General features: G+C 60.6%; 2 protein-coding genes across 2 annotated transcripts; both read left to right on the plus strand.

The window, feature by feature from the left end:
* The first annotated feature begins 188 nt into the window (after positions 1-188).
* On the plus strand, positions 189-6,114 carry RETSAT (retinol saturase). Its single transcript, XM_065745020.1, has 11 exons — positions 189-384; positions 762-944; positions 1,344-1,585; positions 2,284-2,485; positions 3,635-3,832; positions 3,909-4,028; positions 4,373-4,511; positions 4,610-4,719; positions 5,001-5,167; positions 5,413-5,572; positions 5,858-6,114. The coding sequence occupies exons 1-11, from the start codon at positions 210-212 to the stop codon at positions 6,001-6,003; spliced, it is 1,842 nt and encodes a 613-aa protein (XP_065601092.1). The 5' UTR covers positions 189-209; the 3' UTR covers positions 6,004-6,114.
* A 1,119-nt stretch (positions 6,115-7,233) lies between these two features.
* LOC136054007 (caspase-7-like) lies at positions 7,234-10,504 on the plus strand. Its single transcript, XM_065745031.1, has 4 exons — positions 7,234-7,706; positions 7,865-8,037; positions 9,256-9,385; positions 10,185-10,504. Exons 1-4 carry the CDS (start codon positions 7,505-7,507, stop codon positions 10,502-10,504), a joined length of 825 nt encoding a protein of 274 aa, XP_065601103.1. The 5' UTR covers positions 7,234-7,504.
* Positions 10,505-12,207: the final 1,703 nt, after the last annotated feature.

Genomic DNA, 12,207 nt, shown 5'->3' on the forward strand with positions numbered 1-12,207 from the left:
GGGAGCCGGCGGGACTGCAGCACCCGGCATGCACCGCGCGGGAGAGGCACGGAGAGGGGGCGGGGGGTTCCAGTGAGAGGGCGTGGCTTCTAGTGAGGGGGCGTGGCTTCTAGCGAGGGGGGCGTGACTCGGCCGATGTGGGCGGGGCTATCCGAAGTGCTACGACCGGGAGCAGCCGGGAGCGGCTGAGAGCGGCCCGGGGCAGCGCCATGGGGTTATACGCAGTGCTCGCCGTCCTCCTCCTCTTCCTCGTCGCCGTCCTCGTCCTCACCTTGTGCCGCTGGGTCGGGTCCCGCGGTCCCAACCCCTTCGCTGTCGATACCCGGCGCCCACCAGCCCCGCTGATCACCGATAAGGCGGTTCGTAGGGCGGTGCTGAAAGCAGGTAACCCCATCCCCGTACCCCCCCACACCCGAAGTGCCCCCGTGCACCCAGGAACGCCCCGGGACCCTCATCCTCGAGGTGCCACGGAGACCCCCCTACTTCCCCGGGGTTCTCCGGTTGCCCCGTCTCTGTTCTTCCCCAGCACAACCTGGGACCCCCCCCTCATACCCCCCGTGGTGCCCCGTGCCGCCCAGGAGCGCCCCAATCCCCCATACTTCCCCGGGTGTCCCATCCATACTCTTCCTCAGCCAACACCGGGACCCACACTTCCAGAGAGCCCCACATCCATGACGTCGCAGCACCGACAACATTTTGGGTGCCAACCCATCACTGACCCCCCCCCCCCCCACCTCCTCCTCCTCCCCTCCCCCCCGCAGTTTTCTCTCCAGACAAAGTCCCGGCGGATCTCGATGCCATCGTCATCGGCAGCGGCATTGGGGGGCTGGCGGCGGCCGTGCTGCTGGCCAGGGTGGGCCGGCGGGTGCTGGTGCTGGAGCAGCACGGCAGGTTGGGGGGCTGCTGCCACGCCTTCAGCGAGAAGGGCTTCGAGTTCGACACCGGTACGTGCGGGCACGGGGGTTGGGGGGCAGCAACCGTGACCCAAACCTTTTTGGGGAGGGAAGCTGGCTGGAATCCATAGGGTTGCACTGTGGTCCCATAGGGATGAGCAGCGGGGGTTGGTAGAGCTGCCTGTGCCCCAGAATCCTCCTTCTGAAGGAGGGTGCAGTGGTGGTGCTGCGGGAACGGGCCCAGACCCCACAGCACCCCCTGCGCAATGTGGGGCTCCATCCACGAGTACCCACATTCCGTGGTGCTGAGCAGTGGGTTTCCCTCAGAGCTCAGACTCTGCCCCCGGAGAGGGGAGCCGGGTGTGGGGGGCAATCTGTGGGGCTGCAGTGGAGGAAGAAGTGACCCCAAACCTTCCCCACCTCACAATGTAAGGCGGCGTTGCCCCGCAGGGATCCACTACGTGGGGCAGCTGCATGACGGCTCGCTGTGGCGCTTCCTGGTGGACCAGCTGACGGATGGGCAGCTGGAGTGGGCCCTCATGCCACCCACCTTTGACAAGCTGGTGCTGGGGGAGCCTGGCCACGACAAAGCCATCCAGCTCTGCACTGGGACCAGGGCTTATTTCGACAAGCTGAAGGAGCATTTCCCCGGCGAGGAAGCCGCCATCGATGAGTTCAAGCAGCTGATGAAGGTAATGGGGCTCAGCACTGGGCAGTGCTTGCAGTGTTTGGCTCTGCTCGTGGGCTCACGTGTTCCTTTTTGGGGGAGGGAAATTCCTGCCCTGTGCCAGCCCGGAGATGGCTGTTTGGCAGTAGCACCGTGCAGTCATGTTGCACAACTGGTCCGACGCAGCGGGACAGAGCTCAAAACCTCAGTTTTCTGCCTCACAACTCCTACATTGCACCCAGAGTTTCTAACCCTGCTCAGAGGGTGTCCTTAAGGCACTCAGCTGTGCTCTGTGTGGGGCACGAGGGATGATGTGCACAGAGCCCTGTGGCCCCGAGGGCTGCGGGATGATGCTCCAGGACCTCCTGAGTTATTGCAATTAACGTCACGTGGGGTTAAAGTGGGATTTGTGCCCTGCCACCCCTGGGAAATGGGGATTCGCCTTGGGGTTGTTTTGTGGGGAAGGATGCTCCCCTCCCCAGATGGCTGCAGATTTTCATCCCTGCCATTTGCTAAGCAGCAAATAAAGGGAGAAGTCCCATTTTGCATCCATCCCCCAGCTGCTTGCAGCCTCCCCTGGAGCAGAGTAGTACCCAAAGGTCCCCCAGGGGTCCCCAAAATGGCTCAAGCATTCCTCAAAAGTCCCCCGAGATTCTGAAGGTGATCTCAGGATCCCTAAAGGTTCTCCCAGTGGGCTCCATGCATTGCCCTCCTCTCCTGCAGAGCGTCACCAAAGGGCTCTGGGCCGTGGGCCTGCTGAAGATGCTGCCACTGCCACTGGTGCGGCTGCTGAACCGCTTGGGGCTGGTGTCCCTGCTCAGCCCCTTCTGCCGGATGAGCTCACGCAGCGTCAAGGATGTGGTCGACAGCCTCACCACCAACACCAGGCTCAGGGCCGCGCTCAGCTACATCTTCCCCACCTATGGTACAGCGCTGGGGTGCTCAGGCACACCAGAGCAAAGTTTGACCTTTAAGAACAAAAACAAAAGGCTTCTTATCCCCTCCCTTCCCTTCTTTTCCTCTTCCTTTCTTTTCTCCTTCCTCTTCCTTTCTTTTTCCCTTCCCCTTCCCCTCCCCCTTCCCCTCCCCCTCCCCCTCCCCCTCCCCCTCCCCCTCCCCCTCCCTGTCCCCCTCCCCCTCCCCGTCCCCCTCCCCCTCCCCCTCCCCCTTCCCCTTACCCTTACCTTACCTTACCTTACCTTACCTTACCTTACCTTTTCTCACCCTTTTTCTCCTTTCCCCTTCCCCTTCCCCTTCCCCTTCCCCTTCCCCTTCCCTTCCCTTCCCTTCCCTTCCCTTCCCTTCCCTTCCCTTCCCTTCCCTTCCCTTCCCTTCCCTTCCCTTCCCTTCCCTTCCCTTCCCTTCCCTTCCCTTCCCTTCCCTTCCCTTCCCTTCCCTTCCCTTCCCTTCCCTTCCCTTCCCTTCCCTTCCCTTCCCTTCCCTTCCCTTCCCTTCCCTTCCCTTACCTTCCCTTCCCTTACCTTACCTTACCTTACCTTACCTTACCTTACCTTACCTTACCTTTTCTCACCCTTTTTCTCCTTTCCCCTTCCCTCTCTCCCTGTGCCCCTTGCCCTTTTTTCTTTCCCCTTTCCCATTTGCCCTTTCCCTTCCCTTCCTTTCAGAGGCCCTCACTCTGCACATTGGACTCACCCCAGCTCCCAGCTCACAGCCCCTGCTTTGCCTTTCCATCACTCTTCCTCGTTGGAACCCCTGAGGGCAGGACGTTGAGTGCCACATCCTCCACACCCACCCCATCCCAAGGCCTTTCCCTGCACCCTTTGGCTTCCCTGCAGACCACAGTCCTCCCGCAGGCAGAGGAGTGGCCATCCTGCCCTGACCTGGTGCCTGCAGCCCTTTGGACTTGACTTTCCTCCATCCTGTCCCAGCTCCAAGCGTCTCAGGACTCTGGAGCACAGCCAAGGGTTGTGAAACCCAGAGCCGTGGGGCAATGCTCTGAGCACATCAGTGCCAGCTCCTCGTGGGGACCTCTTCTCATTTCTCCCCGTGCTTCTCTCCAGCCAAGCCTTCCCTTGGGGATGCACTGTAAACCCACACTGTGCTCCCCTTCCAGGCGTGGTGCCCTCCAAGGCCAGCTTCTCCCTGCACAGCATCCTGGTGCAGCACTACCTGCGGGGTGCCTGGTACCCCAAGGGCGGTTCAGGGGAGATTGTCTTCCACACCATCCCCATCATCCAGAAGGCCGGCGGCAACGTGCTGGGCCGGGCACCAGTGCAGAGCATCCTGCTGGACTCCCAGGGCAGAGCCTGCGGTGAGCAGCACGGCCGGGACACGACCTCCCCCATTCCCTCTGTGCTGCCGTTACCCTCAGCCCTCCTCCCTTCCAGGTGTGAGCGTCAAGAAGGGGCAGGACCTGGTGAACATCTTCGCCCCCATCATCATCTCAGATGCGGGGATATTCAACACCTACGAGCGGCTGCTGCCGCCCGAGGCGCGCGCTTTGCCTGGTAAAACCCCTCGGTGCAGCGCTGGGTTTCAGTGGGATTAGGGTGCTCATCCCCTCTCAACCCCAACACTCCATCAGTGAACACTGCACAGACGTTCAGCAAAGCCTGGTGCGTCCTGCACGTGTTCAGAGCAGGAGCACAGAATTGACAGCAGTTAAATCCGCCCCAACCCCACACTGGGCTCAACTCCCCACTGCACCACCGCTTTCTGGCTCCTGCTTGTCCTCCTGCCCCGTGGGTGCCCGTGGCATGCTCCCAGCTAGATCCACACCAACAGGAGCCACGTGGTGCCAGCACGGCTTCCCCTCCACCCTCACTTTCTGTTCCTCTCCTTGGTCCTGCAGAGATCCAGTCCCGTCTGCGCATGGCAACTCACGGCGAAGGCGGCTTCTCTGTCTTCGTGGGGCTCAGAGGCTCGAGCCAGGAGCTGGGGCTGGAAGCCACCAACTACTACATCTACTCGGACTCCAACCTGGACCAAATGTTCGTCCCGCTTCACTTCGCACTGAGACGTTTCTGGGTGGTGACTCAGGGCCTCAGGTGACCCCCCCCCCCCCCCGAACCTCTGCGTCTCTCTGCAGAATGCAGCGCTACTACAGCAGCTCCCGCGACGAGGCAGCCACCAACATCCCCATGCTGTTCATCACCAGCCCGTCTGCCAAAGACCCCACGTGGGAGATGCGTTACCCAGGTGACGTGGCACTGCCAGCCCTCTCTGGGATCGGGATGCTTGGCCGCCCCCCGGCACTGCCACATCACGTCTGCGCATCGGGCTGAGGGCTTCCAGGCTGCTGAGCAGTTTGCTCGTGGGAAGTTTGCTGAAGCTATGAGGAAGGGAGGAGAGGCACCACGGGATGCCTGCACCAAAAGCTTAGGAGCACAGCTGCCCAGATGTTGGCAGGGAATGGGGATTTGGGGTTTGTGGCACCGGGTGGGCAGAGGGACAGATGCCCTGACCTTGTCCCCCTGCAGGTAAAAGCACGCTGTCCATCATCACCATGGCCAAGTATGAGTGGTTCGAGGAGTGGAAGGACAAGCCGGTCCATAAGCGGGGAGACACTTACGAGGACGTGAAGAAGACCTTTGTGGATGCCATCATGAAGACTGTCTTCAAACTGTACCCCCACATTGAGGACAAGGTGAGGCAGTATGGGGTTCATGGCAGCTTGGGGTCAGATCCTGACTCCTGTCTGCCCAGTGCATACCGGGGTGGTAGGGGTGAGGTTGGGCTGGGCAGAGGGGCACCAACCCATCAGACCAAACGAGGCCTCAACCACCACCCAAAAGGCCTCAGGGGGGTTTGTCCCAGACCACGCCCCATGAAAGCATCACACACTATCACATCTGCTCCATTGGGACTGCGGTGTCCCTTTGTCCCCCACAGGTTGAGTACGTGTCAGGGGGAACACCGCTGACCAACCAGCACTACATCGCCAGCCCCCGGGGGGAGTTTTACGGCATGGACCACGACATGGCACGCCTGCAGGTCGAAGCCATCGCTGCCGCGCGGCCGCAGACAGCCATCCCCAACCTCTACCTGACAGGTACTGCATCCCACAGTATGTGGGGGTGGCTCTGGGGATGCAGAGCAGGAGGGCAAAGCCTTCAGTCCCACGATGAAATGAGGGGATGAGCTGCTGCTGCACTTTGGGGTGATGCTCGAGCTGCTGGTGCACATCACAGCACATCCCTGCTGCACCAGCAGCAGGAGGGAGGCATGGCGTGTCCATCCTGTGCTGAGCTGGGCAGGATGAAACCCTCTTCGTGGTGGGGATGGAGAAGGGCCGGGGTGTGGAGCTGGGGGTGTCACCGTCCCCCCTGTCTCGCAGGGCAGGACGTGGCCCTGTGCGGCTTCGCCGGGGCTCTGCAGGGAGCCTTCCTCTGCACCAGTGCCATCCTCAAGCGCAATATCTACCTGGATGCCATCCAGCTAAGGAAGCGTGTGCAGAGCTCCAACAGCAAGAAGAAGGAGTGAGGCCGGGTCCCACTGCTTGGACCCCCTTCCCCTCCCTGGTGGCTTGCTTGCTCAGCTAACGTCCTTCCCTACCAGCTCTGTGGGATCAATGCCCGTCTCAAAGCTGCTCCCGCTCCCAGCGGGGTCCCATCCCACCACAGCTCATCTCCCCACACTGCCACGCACGCTGCTGGCCCCCTCCCCACTGCCTGTTTGAAGGGAAAAACCCTTTTCTCAGCACAAGGAAGAGAAGATCCTATACAACCACAGCACCACTCAGCACCACTGGATGCCCTTCGGTGTCAGAGCCGCTCGCGCTGCCGGGGGAGCATCCAGCCCCATGGGCACCCTCCTGACTAAGGGCAGTGAGCCCCACGCTGCTGCTTTTCCCCCTGCAGGCAGCAGCTTTGAGCTGAATGGGGCTGGGAAAACTTCCCGTGGAGTCAGCATCCCCGGGGCGGTGGAGGCTGAGGAATGAACCCCTCCCTGCCCACTCAGAGACCGGTTTTCCATCAGCTCTGTTTAGCATCATCGCTGCACGCTGCTGGATGCTTCACGTGGCTGTGCTGTTGGGCACATCAGCCCCAGTGCTGTGTGAGGAAGGAGAGCAAACACCGCCATGTGCCAGGATGGATCGTGCTCAGCCTGGGTTGATTTTAAGGCAACGTAAAGCTGCTCAGGAGCAACAGCAGTGCTCTCAGATGGGATCTCAGCTCGGATGTGGCCCTGCCATGCTGCAGAACTGTCGGCTGTGCCCTGAGCAGATGTTGTGTGTGATTGTCTGTCTGCTGGGAAACGTTCAGGAGCACAACCAAAGCCTTCACCACCGCCCCGGTGCTGGGAAGGGTGAGAAGGCGAGAAATAAAAAAGCCTTGTGATGGGAACAGTGTGCCTTGTGGTGGGGGAGCAGTGGGGGGGTGCTGGCTGCAAGGCGAGCCCGGGACCCCGGGGGGGTGGACAGCAGCATGGGGGCAGGCAGAGTTTGGGAAGGAGAGAGGAGGTGATGTTTGGAGCCATCCAGCACAGGCTGCTCTGGGGCTGTGTATGTGCCATCAGTGGGTGCCCCAGCACCAGGCAATGGGCACTGCAGTGCTGGCTCTGCTCCGTGGACTTCAGCCCATGCTGAGAGCCCATTAGGGAGTGGTTTTCCCACCGCCAGCGACGGCAGCAGGAGCAGCTGGGACGTGGGGGATGCGGAGCACTGCAGCCCTGGGGGGGGGAGAGAGGGGCGGAGGGGTTTCCCGGCTGCTCCCACACTCGGTTCCTCGCAGGCATGTCCCCACAGCCTTCTGTCCCCATCACAAGCAGCAAGCTGCAGGCTCTGCTCTGTGCTCAGTAACCCCAGGGCTGAGCCCGGATCTCCTGCCCCTGTGACTCATGCCCAGGTGACATCTGGCTCCATGGCAGCTGACGGGGCACTGCCCCAGCCTTGCCCATGCAGGCACTGCATCAGCAGCAGACGTGTCCCGAAGGAGTTTCAAAGGTTTAAAGGCCAACAACCCCTCGGAGGGGACGTCCCAGCATGTCCCAGCCACGGCAAAGCCGTGCGCTTGTCATCGTCAACAGCGATTTCTGCAGCGGCGACGGCGATGTGCGGCTCAGGCCCCGCAGAGGAGCCAGGAGGGAAGCTGAGAAGCTCTCTCAGGTGCTGGCACAGCTCAGCTACAGGGTGCAGCTGGTGCACAACAGGACAGCCAAGGAGATGGAGGACCTCTACCAGCAAGGTGAGCCCCCGAACCACCCTCCTGTTCCCGTTCCCCGCCTCCACCCCACCCTGCGTTGCCATGCCCTCATGGTCCCTTCACCATGGCAGGGGCTCAGAGCTGGGGCTCCCAGCCCCCATCTCACAGCCTGGGAGCTGAGGGATGTCTGTGCCCCACAGAATGTGGCTGTGAGCACGGGGATTACTTTGTGAGCATCATCTCCAGCCACGGGGAGGAGGGGGCCGTGTTGGGCTGTGACTGCAGACCGCTCCGGCTCGCCCACATCTTCCAGATCTTGTCACCGAAGAACTGCCCAGCACTCGCTGAGAAACCCAAAGTCTTCTTCATCCAGGTAGCTGCTGCTGGGCCATTACTCCACCTCTTCTTGCTGACTGCTCAGGCTGAGGCAGGCACAGGCACTGCTGCGATTGCAGACGTGGCTGCTCACGTGTTGCTCAGCACTGCGGTCTCTCTTTGATGCATTTGCTGATTCTGAGATCGCCTCTGCCCTGGCAGCAGCCCCATGCCCAGGACAGGAGAGCTTCCCCTGCCTTGCACCCTGCACAGTGCCTGAACTTTCACTGAGTTTCTCCTTCCCAGCAAAGGTGACCTTGCTGGGCTCAGCCTCCCCCCCCCAGATGCCAACGGGGTGTAGATGAGCCGCTAAAAGTTGCCCTCCGATTCCATGACGTTGACATTTGGGCAAGGGGCAGCAGGAGGGGGGGGGGATGTGCTGATTAGAAACACCCTGACAAGGAAACAAGTCCCAGAGCACACTGCACATGAGGGAGGATTGCATGAGAGCAAACCGTGCATCAACCTGCAGCCTGGACGGATCCCAGCAGATAGTGTTGGCTGTGCAGACGTGAAATACACGGAAATCCTCGCCTGAGAGCAAGCTCAAATCACTCAATTCCTGCTGGGAGGAGGGCTTAGCCTGCTGACAGCACGGGCCACCTCCAGCAGCCAGAACTGGAGACCAGGGTGGGCAGCCAGTGGGATGTGGGACGGCTGTGCCCCCTCAGGGCTGTCCCTTTAGGTGACACGGAGTGCCAGGGTGCTGCAGCTCCTTCCAGGCTCACTGCTGTGGGCTGTGCAAGGATCCGTGCTGGAGCTGTGCAGGCAGTGATGCAGAGCAGAAGTGGCTCTTGGAGGGATACGTGTGTCCTCGGGGCAGACCCAGCCATGCTAATTCTTCTCCTGGTTTCCCAAAATCCCATCTGTGGAAGAGGGCTCCAAGCATTGCATAGGATCAGCACCGCTGTGCTCCACAAGGAATCACCCCGAGTGGGCTCTGACGTTTCCAGGTGTAATCCTGGAGCCTGCAGGAACATGAGGGGAAGAGAGGCTGCCCCACTCCTGTGGGGAGAGAGAATGACAGAGCCATTAAGGTAGGAAAAGATCTCTAAGATCCCCAAGTCCAACCCCAGCACAGCCCACCGTGCCACGGTGCCACATCCCCACGGTTCTTGAGAGGATGGAGATGCACAGCAGCCCCAGAGCCCCCCCCCAGAGCTCCCCCATTCAGGAGCAGAGCACAGGGAAGCCAACAGCCGTGTTCTGCCTGCAGGCATGTCGAGGGACTGCGCTGGACCAGGGTGTTTTCTTGGAGGCTGACAGCGGGCAGCCGGAGCCGGACAGCTTCTCAGAGTACCTCCGCATCCCCCCCAACACCGCTGTGATGTTTGCCTGCAGCCCCGGTGAGGAAACCCGCAGAGGTGGTCAGCAGGGGGAGCAGGGCTCAGCACTGGCACTTCCATGGTGCTGGAGGGGGCTGCAGGGTCATGAGGGGCTTGTAGGACCACGAGGAGCTATGGGACCATGAGGTGCAATAGGGCCATGAGGAGCTGTAGGGTCATGGGGGACTATAAGGCCATGAAAGAGATGTAGGACCTTGTGGGGTTGTAGGGCCAGAGCGACCTGCAGGGCCACGAGGAGCTGTAGGTTCACAGTCAGCTGTAGGGCCATGAAAGAGCTGTAGGGCCGTGTAGAGCTATGGTGCCACAATGGGCTGGAGGGCCATGAAAGAGCTGTAGGATCACAATGAGCTGTAGGGGATATGGAACTGTAAGGCCATGTGGGGTTGTAGGGGATGTGAAGCTGTAGGGCCAGGTGGAGCTATAGGATCACAATGAGCTGTAGGGGATGTGAAGCTGTAGGGCCACGTGGAGCTGTAGGATCTCAATGAACTGTAGGGGATGTGAAGCTGTAGGGCCATGTGGAGCTGTAGGATCTCAATGAGCTGTAGGGCCCTGTGGGGCTGTAGGGCCACGAGCCCCCCACCTCAGCCCCCTCTCTGTGCCAAGCAGATTTCCCACTTTACCCCCAGACCCCTTCCCACCCCTTCTGGACACCCATGGACAGTTGTTGTCCCCCCAGCGCTGTGACACCCAAAAAGTTCTCTTTCCAGTGCTTCCTTTTCCCAACGAGGGGGAGCACGAGGCCCCAGCTCCTCCCTCCCTCCACCCATCACCCCATTCCTCCCTCTGCACCCCTTAGGCTACGGGGCCTTCCTGAACCCCGCGGGATCCATGTTCCTGCAGGCCCTGCTGGCAGCGCTGGCCGGGGAGGAGCGCGGCCTGGCCCTGAGCCGCATGGCCACCCACCTCAACGCGGCCGTGGCCCTGGGCTGCCAGGCCCGTGGTGCCCACGAGGGCTGCAAGCAGATGCCATGCTTTGTCACCAACCTGCTGCAGGACGTCTTCCCCTTCTCGGCTGCGGATCAGCAGCCCCTTCCCAGCACGGAGCCGCACGAAGGGATGGAGGAGGAGCAGCAGAAGCCCACGGCCTCGGAGTGGGAAACGGAGAAACGTGACTGAGCCCCACCAGGAACGGCGCCCTGGGGTACAGGGAAAGTGTGGGGTGCAACGTTCTCCTGTCACGGGGGTGGATGTCACCCTGCTGCTCGACACCAGCCCCACTCCACGGCCACGCGTGGCAGCACTCGTGCACCCACTTTTCCCCTACATCTCCTCCCGTGAAGGAGCCCCAGTGCTGTGAACAGCACTTTATCGATTCTGTTATCTGCGTGACCCTGCGGGATGCAGGCTTTTATTCTTAGGGAGGAAAAGCTGATGTTTGCCTGCCTGGTGTCCTGCCCATAAGGAAAACACTGCTGTGCTGTGCCAAGATCACAGCAGGCCTGAGGTGTTTGTCCTTAACAATTGTTCCTCCATACAAAACTTGAGAAATAAACAGGGACTCACAGGCTGGTGGGTTGATCTGGGACTCAGGGCGTGGGGTCTGGGGGCACTGGCCAAGATCTCAGTTTGTGGCCAAGAGCTGGGTCTTTCTGAACCTCCTCCCCTTGTGGGGAAGGGGAGGGTGACGTTCCCGCTGGGACACCCCATGGGCCCCATGTTTTCTTAAGGCTGTGTCCTCCTCTTGTCTCTGGCACAACTTATGAACACAATAAAACCTCTCTCCAGCACAGGCACGGCTCACCCTGTGCTGCCTCCACCCTGAGGGCCTCTCAGACAAACCCTGCTCCTGTTGCTATTTCTCAGCCCTGAGCAACCCAGCTCTGACAGGCAGGGCCCTACCCGGCCCCACAGATAGTTTTGGTGACAATTAGCAGGACTTTGGCTCCTCAGCAGACAGGTGGTACCACTGTCCTGACACAACCAGGTGTTCACATCACTGCCTCACATCCTGGGTCGCTCCCTTCCCAGGCACTTGCTCAGCCTGTAGGATGGAAACAGTTTGGGGACCTTTACAGCACTCCCAGGTCAGGGTGAAGCTGGGCAGAGTGCGTTGGAGAAACCCAATCCTTTCTTCTCTGGGAAACGGCCCTGAAATGTGCACAGCAGTGCTTCCATCCCCCGTACGAAGGCTCAGAAGAGAGCTCCACTGCATTCACACACAGTTCTCATTTCCATTCTCCTGCTTTCACCACTCTGAGCCCCCAGCCGAGGGGGAGGAAAAAATCCCTATCAACTCAGGCAGCTCTCCCCTCCTTCCAGTTCGTCCTCTGCTGGTGCCAGCCAAGCTGGAGGCACAAGGAGAGACTTTCTCCTTCCGGGGAGAAAAGTGGGGAAGTTTCCCCCGTGCACCACACTGCACCCACTGCACCCTGAGCACGTTCACACTGCCAGCAGCACCCTGCCCTGGGCTCCTTTCTCTCCCAGTCCATCCCAGTGCCACCCGCTCGCTGGGTGCTACTCGAGGGACCTCCCTGTGGCTGAAGGAAGGATCACCGAGCTGTAAAATGCTGCTGCACTCCGCCTGCTGGCTCAGCCTGTTCCCCACGGTGCTAAGGGCCAGCTGGGTGAAAGGGGAAGCACTCAGGGAACTTTTCAAGGCTGTCTCCTTGAAAGCTCCTTGGGAGCTCGGAGGTGTGAGGGCTGAGCTTGGAGGCTCTGCACAAACAGAGGAACACAGGCACCGATCAAAGAGATTGCAGGGGGAGGGAGGAGGGCAGGGTTACAGCCTTTTTTTTTTCCTCTCTGCCAATCTTTTCAAAGATTGAGCAGATGACACGTACACAGATCAGGGCTCAGAAGTCTGGATGTTTTAAATTTTC

Source organism: Cyrtonyx montezumae, unplaced genomic scaffold, assembly GCF_038088225.1.
Source record: "Cyrtonyx montezumae isolate F1298 unplaced genomic scaffold, pur_monq_1.0 scaffold_33, whole genome shotgun sequence".
Classification (NCBI taxonomy): Eukaryota; Metazoa; Chordata; class Aves; order Galliformes; family Odontophoridae; genus Cyrtonyx; species Cyrtonyx montezumae.